The sequence below is a fragment of the Durio zibethinus genome, chromosome 14, assembly GCF_047325235.1.
Source record: "Durio zibethinus cultivar Kanyao isolate XHJ-2024 chromosome 14, ASM4732523v1, whole genome shotgun sequence".
NCBI classification, from domain to species: domain Eukaryota; kingdom Viridiplantae; phylum Streptophyta; class Magnoliopsida; order Malvales; family Malvaceae; genus Durio; species Durio zibethinus.
The window spans coordinates 8,429,125-8,444,865 of record NC_143175.1 but is presented as its reverse complement, the minus strand read 5'-3'; the positions used below and the strand labels follow the sequence as shown (position 1 = coordinate 8,444,865).

The 15,741-nt window shown below is 30.8% G+C and overlaps 2 protein-coding genes across 3 annotated transcripts; both read right to left on the bottom strand.

The window, feature by feature from the left end:
* Window positions 1-3,371: 3,371 nt before the first annotated feature.
* LOC111295287 (transcription factor MYBC1-like) lies at window positions 3,372-5,735 on the bottom strand. Its single transcript, XM_022888720.2, has 2 exons — window positions 5,398-5,735; window positions 3,372-5,286 (listed from the first exon to the last, which is right to left on the bottom strand). Exon 2 carries the CDS (start codon window positions 5,186-5,188, stop codon window positions 4,259-4,261), a length of 930 nt encoding a protein of 309 aa, XP_022744455.1. The 5' UTR covers window positions 5,189-5,286; window positions 5,398-5,735; the 3' UTR covers window positions 3,372-4,258.
* Window positions 5,736-10,841: 5,106 nt separating this feature from the next.
* Window positions 10,842-15,608, bottom strand: LOC111293599 (uncharacterized). Of its 2 annotated transcripts, none has more exons than XM_089743418.1 (4): window positions 15,313-15,608; window positions 12,219-13,679; window positions 11,622-11,907; window positions 10,842-11,116 (listed from the first exon to the last, which is right to left on the bottom strand). In XM_089743418.1, exons 2-4 carry the CDS (start codon window positions 13,031-13,033, stop codon window positions 11,066-11,068), a joined length of 1,152 nt encoding a protein of 383 aa, XP_089599544.1. In that variant the 5' UTR covers window positions 13,034-13,679; window positions 15,313-15,608; the 3' UTR covers window positions 10,842-11,065. The 2 variants fall into 2 exon arrangements, with proteins under 2 accessions (XP_089599544.1, XP_022742110.2); XM_022886375.2 differs by having other exon boundaries at window positions 12,219-12,837.
* Window positions 15,609-15,741: the final 133 nt, after the last annotated feature.

Here is a 15,741-nt window from a genome sequence, read left to right as displayed (position 1 = left end):
TTATTGTCTTTCATTGATCTTTTGTTTCTCATCAATTAATATAAATAATCAAACTTTATTATCTTAGGTTTTATCTACCCTCTTAATTTTTTATTATTATTATATTTTTACTTTCAACCTTTTATTTTGATCTCTAACTTAACGTTAAAATAAAACATAGAGAATATTTTTTGTTTTTACACTTAAACCATTTTCTTTTTTATTATTTAAAAAATATTTTCACATCAGAACTCAACGCAAATAACAGTATTAGATGGTTAGACACTAATTATCAAAGTTTCATCAACTGACAAAGTATTATTAAATTCCAACTTTTCCACACTGAAAGCTGAAGATGAGAATGCTGTCAAAGTTTCATCATATGACAAAATAGAAATGATTTCTCAAACAATAGGAGGAAAAGAACATAGTATAAAATGCTTGGCATATATGGACTATGAAGCTGTATGCACTACATTAAAATATTTACAAAGCTCGTAATTTTGACAGCTTACTTAATGAGCATTGCCTGTTTCGATGACCTTATCATTGACCTCTCTTTATTTCTAGGCCTTTGAGTTTGTTATAATAGTGCTGTCAAACACACCACCTTTGAAAGATTTGTTGAGTTATGGCTATTTGGCAGACAGGCATCCATGTATGTTTGTTTTGTGATATTTTAAAAACATACCAATATGCATATCTGTTCGATTTTGAAATCTAACAAAAATACAGTTTCGTATGTCACAAACACAGCTGTTTCAATCACAAATCTATTCATTTTTATTCAAATATTTAAAGAAATTACTTTAATCTTGTTTCTATTTGATTTCAGTCATCGATTTCGTTCCATTTTTTAATTCAAAATCAGGAGGAGATTGTGATTTTGGTGACATTCTAATTGTAAGGGTTTTTACAAGTAATTACTTATAACTACATCATATCATATCATAACTATAAAACCTTATCAAAACATTTTTACTAGTAATTACTTACATATCATCATTTGATCCTTTTAGTTTCTTTCTTCCATTTAATTCTTCTATTTTCTTCTCCATTCTTTGTTTAGATTGTTTTTCTATGAGTTTTCACTTTTTTTTTTTTATTATTACTACTTATATAAAAATGTCATTTTGATATAAATTTGGAATTTTATATTCATTACTCTTTCATTATTTTTTTATTTTATATTAAAGTTTTAATTTTTTTTAAAAATGAACATCCATAATTTTTTAATGTGAAAAAATAAAAAAAATTATAAAAATTAAATTTAAGCATTTAAAACATAACACTAAATATAGATTGCATCAACCTAAATAATAGTAAAAGATTTTTATTGAATGCCATAATAAAAGCTTGGTGATTTTTAATGTATTGAATAAATATAACACTTAACACACAACATTAACTAATGTTTTTATGGCATTTGATATTAAATTAGCAAAGAAAATATTAATCTTAATTAAAAGAAAAAAGAAAAAAAATGCCTACATTATATAATTAATGTTAAAAAGGAACAAAATTGGGTAAATTCTATTTATGATCCCTAACATTCATTTTGGTTTCGCTTTAAACTTTAATTTTTAAATTATTTCATTTAAATCCATAATTTTCTAATTTTTTTAAAAATTACAAATACATAAGAAATAGCAATTGTAATCAAATATTTATCCATGTATAAAAAATCGTTGAGTTATCAAACAAACAAGGCAACCAATAAATTAGTAATCAAATCTAACATAAAATTAAACCAAATTTACTAAAATAGCACTTGAATTTAGGATCTCATAATTCTAAAGCTTCCTCCTCGCCATTAAACTAAAACCTAATTAGTTTAATCTTTTAAAATTATTTTGATGCTCTGTTATATTATTTTTTTTATTAACAATTAAAAAAATCCATATGATATGATAAGGAAATATTTATATAACATGTCATGTAGGCTGTGTAACGTAGATAGTACATCCATGTTTTGGTGGAATCAAAATGGTTCTTTAAAAATTGTTACACGTAAAAAACAATTAACATGATTAACTTAAGTATCTCTTTATTTTTTAATTTAAAAATATCTTGTAAAAAATTATAAAATTTTAACTTATCCTACTAAAGTTTTTATTCTATTTTTCTAAAATCTATTTTTATTTAGAAACTATAATTTCTTACTACTTTTTACTTTAATACTAAAAGTATTAAATATAATAAGATAATATATTAATAACATAAAAAAATATAATAATTTTATTTTTATAACGAATATTGCTAATGATTTATAAGTAGAAATCATAAAATTAATTGCTCAATATATTTATTTTTATATACATATATTTGCATATTAATATACTTATAATTATAAATTTTATTTTTATATGTTACATCTAAAAAGTTTTTTTTATTCTTAGCAGATTTGATTTATTTTTTAAAAAATTATTATTATAAAATATTATTTTGACTATCTCAAAATTAAACTTTGAAATTCGCCACGAATATATAAAAAAAAAAATGTCCAATAATAAAGTGAGATCCAATTCCAAGGTGTCTTTCACATGCTTTGGACAAAGGGACACCCTGTCTTTCTTTCCTTAAAACTCCCCCGAAGTCGAACCTGCCACAATTATTGAACTCTGCCTCTCTGGGATTGTCTGTCTTACATTTGATTTAATACAGATATGGTAATGTTTTATAGCCAACAACTTGGCTTAATTAGATATTACTTTTTAAAATTGATTACATAAATAAACTGAAATAAATCCCGGTTTCATGTCCAAGCTTTTGCAATGTTTAATCCCCTGCTGACAATTTAGTTTATTACATGAAAACGCTGACCATGCGACATATATTGATCAAAGTAACAATATACTTTAGATTAGAAACGCAACTAGTTGGTGTTTGCAGAATCCCAGAGAAATTCAAAAGGAAATTGCTAATTTCGATTTTCAAAATTCATTGACACTATCAAACTGGAGAAGACGTTAAAACCTTGAAACACCATATATCTATAGAATTGAAATATCATCCCTCTTTGAATGAAATTCTGAAATTTTTATATTTTTCGCTTGTTAAAAGTTCGAAAGTATCAGTAATTTGTTAAATGCTAAGGCTATTGTTGTTGAGTTACTTGAGAAGATATTGTTTCTGCTCTCACCCATTCAGAACATAAGCAGAGGAATTTTTTCATCACAGCTACAATATGAACCGCAGATCCAATCTCATGCATATTTACCTGAGCAAAACCCCTCAAGTTTAATCGGCTGTTAAACACATGAAATGCCTTGCTTACCTCTTAGCTCCTCATTAAAGAAGTTCAGACCATCTTGAGAATTAGAAGAATTAACAAAAAAAAAAAAAAAAAAGGAAAAAGTTGGAAACAGGAACATCATACAACTATGGCAAAATTAAATGGAAAAACATACATTTCAGACGATAAGATCACATACTAATTACCTATAAACAGCAATTCGAATATACACAACAAATTATATCACTGCTGCAACTCACTCAAAAGTTAAAGTAGACAATCATGACAATTACAGGGTTAAATTTTAGATATGATCACTATTTTAAACAACTTAGAGATTACAACTTAGAGAATTTTGGAAACTCGAGAACCCCAATGCCGATTGTAACAAACAGAGAGGCCAACTAGGGATTGTGAGCATTACGTTTTTTTTCCCACCTGCAATATCAAAATTTAGCAATGTTGCCTCAAAACCACCTTGATGGCTGAAACCTTAAAGACCTCCCTGGCAAGCTGACTCAAAATTTAAGTAAACTGAGCTGACTCTCCAGACAACCATTGGGTAAGACAACCTCTAAGCAACCTTAACTCAAAACCACCAGACCAAAGTAATTGTAAGCATTGATAAGCTTAGGAACTTATTGTCGCTTGGAGTGACATCACTATCAACACCCGTCACTGGAAGCTGACTGAGATCACAGACTGCCGCTGACAACTTAACTACAGGCGTAGAAGTCTGAGGAACTGAAAATTATAAAAGAACTGACACTACAACCGACTCTAATGGCTCACGGAGTGTAGTAAGAAAAAGGACCAGATTAAAAGTACACTCCCCACCAGCTAAAGATGAAAATTCAGATTAAAATTGAAAACCATTGCCAATTACCACCACACCCTCATTATGACTAAAAGAAAGAAGCCAAAAAGACAAATGACTACCCACCAAGACTCTATATGATGAAACTCGAACAAAAGGACTAATCAAAATAAAGAAGAAAAGTTGAATGTCGAAAATGGAGTCGCAATAATTACCCAACTTTTGAATCAATCATCCCCAGTTGGAAATAAAGTAAGAACCTTCCTTCCACCATTTCCATTGGCAGATTCCAAATCTTCCACATAACTATTGGGAACTTGATTATGCACGGGTGCACCTCCCATCCTATGCATTGGCTGCTGCGTCTGCCTGCCTAAGAAGGGATGCTCGAATTGGCCATTTGGTGATGACCCAAAATGCCCCATTTGCCTATGATACTGAGTCTGCAAATGCGGATGTCCTACTGCTGCTGCCACTATCTGCTGCTGCTGGTGATGCTGCAGTGCCGGCATTGGCACAAACGGCAAGAAATGTTCTGAATTACCCCTACCAGGATGAAGAAAGTGCGGTGGAATCGGTGAGCTTGCAAACAAATGGTCAGTAGCTGGATCAGCAGTGGCCCCCAATCCGGCAGCCCCTGCTCCGCCGTTGGCACCAGCACCACCACTACCTCCCCCACCAGATAAACCTTGCATTCTCTTCAAATAAAGGCGATATTTCTGCAAATGACTAGCAACGTTTTCTCTGGTCAAACCATCAACACTCATCAACTGCATTATGGTCTTCGGGACAGCGTTCTTAATCCCCAAATGAGCCACAGCATCAACGAATCTCTTGTGGAGTTGTGGGGTCCAGACAAGGCGAGGCCGCTTGAGAGTGCGTGCAGGCTCATCTCCGGCAGCCCCGGACCCCAAGTCCCCGGAATCGGCGGCGAATTCGACTGAGGTGGGTTGGGAAGGAGGCTGCAGGGCTGAGGGTGGAGGAGGAGGGTGAGGCGGCGGTTGCAGTTGTTGTTGGGGGTGGTGGCTTGGGTTTCGAATGTCGAAGGCGAGAGCAAGATCAGGAGTAATTAGGGTTTGGGAAAGAGGCATCAACTCCTCCGGGGATGGCAGCTCTTCCTCCCATCTTGTGAACCAATTTGAGTCTTCTTCCCTCATTATTATTCACAAGTTATAATTATTACAACTATAATTTAAAAGCAACAAATCCAAATCCAAATCCAAATTTGGACAAACAGCTCCTAACTCTGCCGCAACTGCAACGAACATTAAAAAAAAAAAAAATCATCTAATTTCAGAATTTAATTATTTATACAAAAAACACAATAACGTAATTAAAAATTAAAGAAGAAGCAAGTAATACTCACAAAGCACAAGAAATCCAAGAGGAAAAAGATCGCGTCCCTTCTCGAGTTTGGATTCGAGGTCAGAATCACAGACAGAGAGAGAGAGAGAGAGAGAGTGGAGGGAGGTTCGAGGTGGATCTGGTTTTCTTCTTTTCAGCTTTTATTAATGGGATACTTTCCTTAAATTCTATCTTTTATTTCTAATTTTATTTTTTTCTAAAAAAATTACTCCAATCATGACTTAGTATATCATTACAACACACACAGACGCAGCGAATTATTGGATGACACTAAAACAGGTTCGCAATAAAAAGCTTTGAATGTAACCCAAAATCACTTGTATGGATACCATTAATGATATCATTAACTCACCCAATCTTCTTGATATATTATTTTTTTCTGTATTATTATATTAATTTTTTTTAATTTTAAAATAAAATTCGTAAAATTTAAGTTTCGAAAATTTAATTTTTAAATTCAAAATTTAAACATTAAAATAAAGGAAAAAATAATAATATATTTTTCCTATAGAAAATACTCATTACAATGCTATTTGAGAGTTGAGGAGAGAGAACTTGATTTGAGAATTGACAACCAGATTTGTAAGATTTTTAGATTTTTTTTTGGTGGGGGGATCTGCTTTGGTTTGATTGGCTTCAATCCTACTGTTTCTTCACAGCGCGTGACAGCACGCGTCTCCATCATTGGAGACAAACTGAACTGATTATGGTCGGTCATGAATGGTGTACCTTCTTCATTGATGGTTCCTCTTTTGCGGATCTGACAGAGCCAGCACCAAAGTAGCAGCCACATGCCTAGAAAGAAGCTGACGCGTCTTGTCATGCGTGCCATTCATTGCTCAGCTACGTGACAAAGCGGTGTGCTATTTGTGTCCACCTCAAGTGAATTGGACTGCCCAACTTAAAACAGAATCTTTATATATATAAACGGAAATGGACGATGGAATGCAAAGTTTGTTCCCTTTCTCACATTTCTCTTTATTGAATTCTTTCACGGCATTCTACTCGTTTACTGTTTCCTTATTCTGATGCATGCCACCCTTTTCACTCCCAACCAGTCTTTTTTTTTTTTTTTAATCCTCCTACCTTCCTTTTATAATTTATATATGACTTTTTTATTATTTTTTAATTATGTCACATATTTCATTATTATTTTTTAAATATGCCCTCATGAAATATAATTTTGAATCCATTCAAATCCAAATCATTTTAAAATTAAATTAAATTCAAATTCAAACTAATCAAATTTATTTTTTCAGTTTATGAAAGATGTATCTATTTTAAAATATTTTTTGAGTTCAATTTAGAAATTTTTTTTTAAAATTCATATCATCTTGAATTTAAATTTTATCAAATTACGATCTTGATTTTTTATTAAATTACAGTCAAATTCAAATTCAGATAAATATTTTGGTTCGTGTTTTATTTTGTCATCTCCATAAAGATATGTGGCATTTCTATAACCTTGCTAGTGGAGATATGGAGGTCTGCTCACGATGGAAGTCACATTCTATGTTACAACAAGCTATACGATTTTTAAAATAAATTTAATAGATATATTTTTTAAATAAAATTTTGTGATGGCTTATTATCTAATGATATTGAAGAGATTGCATTTAAAGGTGGTAGATAGAGGTGTAATTATATTGAATCGAGTTGATACAGTGAGCAGTTCGAGTTCAAACTCGACTTTCAACTCGTGGTTTGATACTTAATTCAAACTCGATTGAATTTTATTTTCTTAGTTCGAGTTCGATTCGTTATCGAAATCGAGTTACTCGAGTTTGTTCGATTAAGCTCGATTAATATATAAAAATAAGCTCGATTCGTATACTCGATAAAAATTCGATTATTTATGCTCGAGTTCGAACTCCAATTCAAGATATTTTATAAATTAAAATAATAAAAATATATTTAAATATAAAAGCTCGATTACGCTCACGAATTACTCGAGTCGGGTATAAAAATACTTGAATTTGACTCGATCGATGAGTCTAACTGCTTAAGCTCAAGCTCGACTCGATAATAATCGAATCGAATTTGAATTTTATTCAAATCGAATCCGAATAACTTGTGAATACTAATGTATCATTTACAACCCTAGTGGTAGATGGGCAAGTTAAATCAAATTTGGATCAAATTATTTTCGGTTAAAATAAATTAGTGTCATTTTTTGTTTAAATTATTTTAAATTCGAATTATTTAAATTTGAAGTATTTTAAGATCAATACATAGATTTAAATAAATCATCAATTTACTCAAAATTTATTAGTATGTAATTAAGTTATTTTGAAGGTCACATTTTTATAAATTTGTGACATATATTTTAATTTTAATTGTTTATATCATAAAAATTTATTTATAGAAAAAAAAAATCACTTGATCATATTGTGAGCAACATGTGTATCACCTTTAAGCTCCTATGTGTTGAAACTTTAACCACACCCAATATTATACTAATTGAAACAACTCAGAATCATCACTTGATTTTAATCAAAATCGAGAATCGATTATGTTAAAGGCATAAAGGCCACAAGTCTCGTAACTATCAAATAAATTGGTTCAAACGCCACTCGGGGTTTAGTCATCTTTTAAGGCACTTATGTTTGCTTTCTTTATTTTCTCTTATCAATAAGTCCAATCTACTATTTCATCAAGGCTAAGGTATAATGTTTGCAATTTCACTCAAATGCACTTGGTTTCTACCCAATTCTTACCAATTACTTAAGTAGTATTTGTTATCATTTTTAAGATCACCATAATAATTTAATCATCGAGTTAATCTTATTACTAACATGATCTTATTGCTTGAAATTTGAAATTATTTTCTTTAGTTAGCAATCATTAATTCTCATAAATTAAATATTATTGTGTTTGATATTTTATTAAAAATCAAACATTATTTTGTTTCAAAGTATCAAAATAATTATATAAGTTGATAATTTTAATATTGTTTAAAGATAGTATTTTGTGAACCCCAGGGTTAGCCCCAAACGGTTCACCCATCTTCCTTAGGAGGTGGTTTTCAGCAAGGCCAGGATTCAACCTCCAGCACTTACGAGTTCTCTTTCTCCAAATTTTTCTTAGGTTTTGGCCTCTTATGTACCAAAAATATAGTAATTTGTAAAATTTAATAATATTTTGTTTACTTCATGATAAAAGATAATTAAATTATTGAATTAAAAATATTTATTGATAGGTAAACTATTTTTTATAGTATAAATTATGTAAAAAAGATATTTGAATTAAAAAATAAAACTAATATATTAAAATTAGAAGATTATATTATATATATAACTAAAAAAATTAAAAGAAAATCATACAAATTAATTTTTGAACTTATTACACTGATTATTAGTTTGAAAATATAAAAATTTATTATATAAAATAATTCCAATTAATTTTGTAAAAAAATAAATTTTTAATTCACATATTAAATGAACAAATTAATTTTACGCATCACTTTAATTTGGTGATAAATATTTCTCACCCTTTTATATGAGATTTATATTACTTTTAAAAACAATAATATAATTACTCTGAATGATTCAAAATTATTGTCAAATAAAATTATTAAAATTATCAAATACAATGATCTAATCACTATACATAAACCACCATAATATTTTTATTGATTGCTCTTTATATCAAACACTCACTTAAAGGTTTCAACCCCTTGATCTTGAACTCTCAAGAATAAGGAGTTTTTGCAAACTAAAAGTAGATGAATCATGACATTGGTAAACTAACTTCTAATTTTAATTATTGTCCAGAAATATATATATATATATATATATTTATATATGGATCATTGCTTAAAAAGAAAAAAAAAAAAAAAGCAAAAAAAAAAATTCTCCATTTATTTGAGGTTTTACTAATATTTTATTTTTCATGAAATTAGTATTTAAATATTTATTCTCAAGAGAACAGTATACCGACAATCCAACTATTAAAATTTTGATAAACCATTAAAAATTTACAAATTAAAAATTTAAATTCCCGATTATTTGATTTTTAATTTGTTTGATCATTTCTTTTAGAAACAATTTTATGATTTTCGTTGAAAAAATGTTTAATATCTTATATTTTTAAGTCAATTTTATTTTTAAAAAATTATTTAATTTATTAATCGAATATAATTTCCTTTTAACCACTTATTCTTGCCTTTTTAACTTGAATAATGCTGTTTGACCTTACACTTTAACTAATTTAAATCCAAATCCAATGAATTTTTTTACTAAGAGGGACGTGTAAGATCAAAAAGCATTTTCCGTTTAGTAAAGTAATAAAAAAAAAGACTTATAAAATGGCATTTTTTTTATAAATTTTTGGTAAAAATTTGACATTTAGATTTTATAACACATCAAATAATTTTTATACCATTAATTCAGTACTTAAAATTTTTTAAACTAAAAATTCAATATTTAATTTTTCAATATTAAATTTGTTTACATTTCAAACAACTGCTCATATTAAAGTTTTAGGTTTATCATGAAAAGAAAAAGAATATATTATTGATAAAAAAAAAAAAAAAAAAAAAAAAAAAAAAAAAAAAAAAACACTCTTCTCATGTAACTCTAGTCTAACGGCCTTCTGAAGCCAAGAAAAAAATTTTTTCAATTTTCTGAAGTTCAGAAATAGCCGTTTATTTTTCAATGCGACAATCCACAGGAAGGGACATTAAAATCATAATTATTCAAACTGAATAAATCAATTAATGTAACTTATTGGTTTAATCATTGGATTAATGGAATAATTATTAAACCAACATTAATATTTAAAAATATAAATATTCTAAAAAATTATTCTATTAGGTGATAAATATGATTAAGATCCTAAAAACTAATAACTATTATTAAGATTCTAAAAACTATGATTAAGATTGTCCAGACTTCATAACAAAATTCTCTTCCATTATCCATTTGATAAAAAAAAAAAAAAAAAAAGAAATTAAAAAATTTTAATCTAAAACTGTAAATAGCTAATGATATTATATAACTCGATCATTAGATTAAAACATATTCCTTCTTCCCCCTTTCTTTTACTACCAAAGAGGGGGCGTGGGGCAGGTTTAATAACGTTCTAAATCATTTACCTTCTTCCTCCTTTCCTTTACTACCAAAGCGAGTGGCGGGTTTAATAACATTCCAGTCTAGTCCAGTCATGCAAGTAGGTATAGTAAAAAGGACCAGAGAATATATGATTGGCTCAATTGGTAAAAAGACTATACTTCTCATTTTTTGTTTGGGTTCAAATCTTGTGAGAAAATGATTTTTCATGAATTCGCTAAACTCAACGTAAATAAACTTAGTTGGACTAATCCAGAAAAAGGATGTACCGACCAAAACTTAGTACCCCATTGCCGCGAAATCCCAAAAAAAAAAAATTTTTAAAAAGGACCGAAGAATGTTTCCTCCCACAATATGGCACCCACCCACCAGTTGATTAACCAAAATAACAAGGTTTTCAAACAGTGTAAAAGCATCATTGTTACATTCCTTAACTACAATCATAATCCATAAAAAAATACAAAACAAACAAGGAAGCTAGATGAACATGAATATTTGGTCTAAGAGTGTCTTTAAACAATGAACCTACCAATTCAGCAATACTAAACCCTAACAGATAGAGAAATTTGCATGATGCAACTCAGTTAAGTGCCAGTACCGTTAACCATTCTGCGTGTAATCGAAGCTCAGAGGTTGATGACAAAATGGAGCCTGCAAATAATACCAAGAAAGCCATTTGGATGGAATGTTAAAAAATACACAGGTACACCTGAGTCTTAATTGTAAAAAATGATATAACCACTGCCACACGAGAAAAAGCACAACAACATGCAGCAAAGGGTCAAAACAGCAACAACCAGAAACCAAAGCTTAACAACTTCACAACTCACCAAAAAATTTCAGGGAAAAATCCATATTTACATACATGACCAGAAGTTGGAATACTTGCTACAAAAACAAGAACAGTCCATAGATTTTTATATATTATAAATAAAAAACAGATAAAAACTTTTAAAACAAAGTCAGATCACAAAACCAATATACCAGTGAATTTCTCATGAGCTTCTGCCAACAAATTGGCAAATAGAAGCAAAATGCAACACCATAGGAATGCAAAGGACAAGACACCAATCTAATGCTTACTGAGATAAAAGAATAAACGCAACTCATTAGCTTAATTCTGGCATAATAGATAAAATAAGAAATTGCAGCCTACCTGAAATACATCATTTCTAAACTGATCATGCGAATGAGAATACATCATTGTAGCACTTGGCCACTGCATATAAGCACCATTGCTAGAAGTTGGATTCAATCCCAGGTCACAAAAAGGCCCCAGTGCTGGCCTTGCAGGAACACCATAACAGAGGGAAGCTTGAGTACTTGCAATCTGACCTAACTGAGGAAAAGCAGAATCATACTGCATGAATGGAAGCTGAATCTTCTGCATATTGTAAGGAGCCAAACCAAAGCTCTGGTTGCTGGGAATGCTTCTAACATACCTGCATCAGTTCAAAGTAATTTAGTTTAGAATTAAAAATAAACCCCCCAGTACAAAATAACACTCCGTATTCCGTGCCACCAATTATCATTCCTATTTCATTCCTAAAGAGGCAACTATTTTATCATTCTAATCATCAGTGCTTTTACATTTGCACCTTACCTACACTATATTTTCATGAGAAAATGGGATAGGAGCCCTTACAAATTTTTGGTCAATTAAAGAATTTGCAGAAACAACACTACATGGTACATACTAATCAACCACCTGGAAATCTCCAAAATCCTAAAATGCTAAGAGCATTAATCCCACCTTTGATAACTCCGGTCATAATCTGGATCAGTGCGATCCTTCTCTCTGTCTCTGAAAATGGCTACTCGAGATGTGCCATCCCGGATCGTAATATTTTTCTCTAGCTCAACCATCAAGCTCCTGTAATTTTCACTTTCATCTCTGATAAGAGATTCATTTTTGCCATCAATAGATATCTGAGGTGAAGAATCATCAGAATCAGGACTGTTAGGGCTACTGAAAATACGTGCTCGTGCCCTGTCATACTCTTCCTTCCTCTCTTCCACACTTCTCATAGGACTTCTTTTGATACCAGTTTGATTAGCTTCATTTACAGATCCATTATGTGGCCGGGGCCTGATAGCAATTTTAATCTGCTCAGTTTTATCATTTTCTGAGTGTTTATCTGGAATTTCAGACAAACGGACAGCAGGCCATCTGATTTCACCCACTTTCTTCACCACGATTCTGCTTCCCAGGCCATCCAAACCATTATCATGAACCATAGTTATCAGCCCATAGTGTTGAGCAACACGATGTGCTGCAAGCCGAAGGTAGGAAGTGGGAAAATGTTGGAATTCAAATTGCTTCTGGTCAGAATTTTGCAAAAACCTCTGGATATCAAGTTCCATCCGCAGAACTAACTCCCAGAAAACCACAAAATAGAAAAATCCAGTAAATCTAATATGAGAAAAGCAAATTAAAGAAAGATTAAACATGCATGGGCACCACTTGATAAGATGTATACAGCATAATACTATAAACAAACCACAGGAGTAAACAAAAATGTGGTCCTTCTTTTTGTCTTTTTTCTTTCTGTCCATTTTACATTCCATGCATAAGGTTAATTTGGAAAAGACGAAGACACCACTGGTAAAATATAAATATGAGGAAATTAAACCCTAGAACACTTAAATTGATAATTTCCCAGGCCCTGTAATAGTTTGTTCACTAGAAAAAAGAAGTAAATATCAATATAAATACACTAATATGCATACATGTGAGAAACAAAAGAAAAGAGAATAAGGAAGACAAGTAGACAACTGCAGTATTTTATCAAAGCATCCACTAGGTACACAATAAGCATTCATTAATGGATCTGAATGAACCTCTTTTCCTAACCTGTTTTCCCTACTGCTAGAGAACTATTCCTCATATCTTTTTTCTTGTTAGAAACTACCCCATGTAAACTCAAGAAATCAAAACAGGCAACTGCTCCATCATGGAAATTGTATTTTCAGCTACATGGACAAATACCAAACTAGTAATCAAACTAAAATTTACATGAAAAACCTATAATCTTGTAATCTTTTAAAAGTGAACAAAACAACTAAAATTTATATCGAATAAAATTTTGTGTATTAAAAGGAACTAAAAGTCTCCAGTTTCTCAAAGCCCTGCACATGTTTCTCTGAACATATGCTTTATTAATTAAGCCTATATTTGTTGAGACATGGCATGTCTCCTGCTAATTACAAACCCCTGCACACACAATATCAGATCGTTAGTTTTGCACCACTATATGCTTGACTGACAAAGACATTAGCTACTTGATTTATTAGACCTTAATTATATTTCCTAAACAAGAAAATCTTAACATACCAAAACACTGATGCTTAAATAACAAGATTAACACCCATTGCAAGGAAAGCAGAACAGAAACTTTTTGGCTATACCAAAAATGGAAACTATGCCACTCAGAGTATTATTTGCCCTAAAGCAGTTGTGTCAATAGCTCAAAATAGGCATGGGTATTAAGTGTACGACCCTCCATATATAAGGCCAAACTAAATGTATTGTGTTGGGCACATATGCATGTTGAACTTTTACACCCCAGTCCATGCAGCATAGATTGGCCCTAACATTCTTACCTATTAAATCATTAAAAGCCCTAAATCCTGTGATATTTCAAGCAGCTACCATCAATATACCAATCACAAAGAAATCCAACATTATGAAACCTATTTTAATGCTTGAATGAGACCATTAACCTTAACGCCCTCCCAAGTAATGCTAAAGATAATAAATATTGATTATGTCATGAGAATCATGTAACAAGACTATCTATCTCAAGCTGAAAAGCACATGACAAAGTCTACTTTAATCTCCGTTCTGCATATTTGATATCTTTATTAAATAGAAAATCTTCCCACACATTCAAGGTTCTATGATCTAACAATTTAAAAGCCATAAAAATCAAGGGTCATCTTATATTAATTAAGATTCTTGAGCTTGGTGCACCTCTTATGTCATTTCCAAAAACCAGAACCAAATTTCAAATCTCTCATGTCATATGTCCAAACTAAAAGGCCCATCAAATTAAAATTGATTATTTGGAGCCGGATAATACCAATAAACACAATATAAAACTACCATATTTCAATGTACAACCCATCCTAGACCTTTGGAAGAATGCATATGCAGTCATAACCTCTCAAGGCCCACATATTGAAGAAATCAGAAAGCTATATCAGAAGTACATAATAAAAAACAACATAACCCTTCTGCATGAACAATCTCAGAACAAAGAATTATGGTCTATTCCAATCTGGAAGACAACATAGATTTTCAAAATAATAACAGCAAAACTGCAAACATTTTGGTCAGTCAAAATACACGTAGCCATGATTATAGTTAAACTGTATGTCGTAGATACATCTGAAATGTTGGTCAGATTACAGGTACTATAACTGATTCAAGTGGAAAATTTAGGAGAAATAAAGATTTCATTAAAATTTTAAATTATTTGAGGAAACCAATTAAAACAAAAGCATTCACCCAATTTTGTTTTAGGTGAGCTCAATCATGCATTGCACCAAATATTAAGCCATCAGAATTAAATAAAAAAAGCAACAAATTTAGCTTGTTTCTTATCCCCCTCAATTTCTCAACACCCAATTAAAAATCATTGAAAAGCAAAACCCAAATCTGATAAATAATCTTTTCTATTCACAAAAACCCTAACCCTAATTGACCCAACTAAAACAAATCCCATCTAAATCCCATACACACGATAAACCATAAACTCGCAAAAAGAAAAAAATTTCAAAAAAACAACTTATAAAGAGATCGAATGAAAACGCAAAATTGAAATATAAAGCAAAAGAAAAATTACTGGTGAGACGATGACGGGGATTTTGAAGAGCCTCAACCAGGAAAGGATCAACGACTGACTCTTTGTCGTTGACAACTGCAGCGGCGGCTGATGTCGTCGTTGTCGAAGTCAAGTCCATGGTGATATATATGCTCTCGTTTTCTATCCCTGGGGCAGAAACTTTCTTTCTCTCCTCTCCTTTTTTTAGCTTTTCTTCTTCTTGTTGATGACGAAATGAATCGATCAATCAAGAAGAAGAGATTTCCTTCTTCTAAGCATCTAGGAAAAGAGAGAAAGATTTGGTCGTATCTCTAACCAAAGAAGAAAGGAAGAGGCTGCGGCAAAATTTCAGATTTTATACTACTTGACCCAATGCCCAAACGCGTGCAAATTGCAACTTGACAAGGAATATTTTGTAATAAAAATATTTCAAGACCAATATATATATAA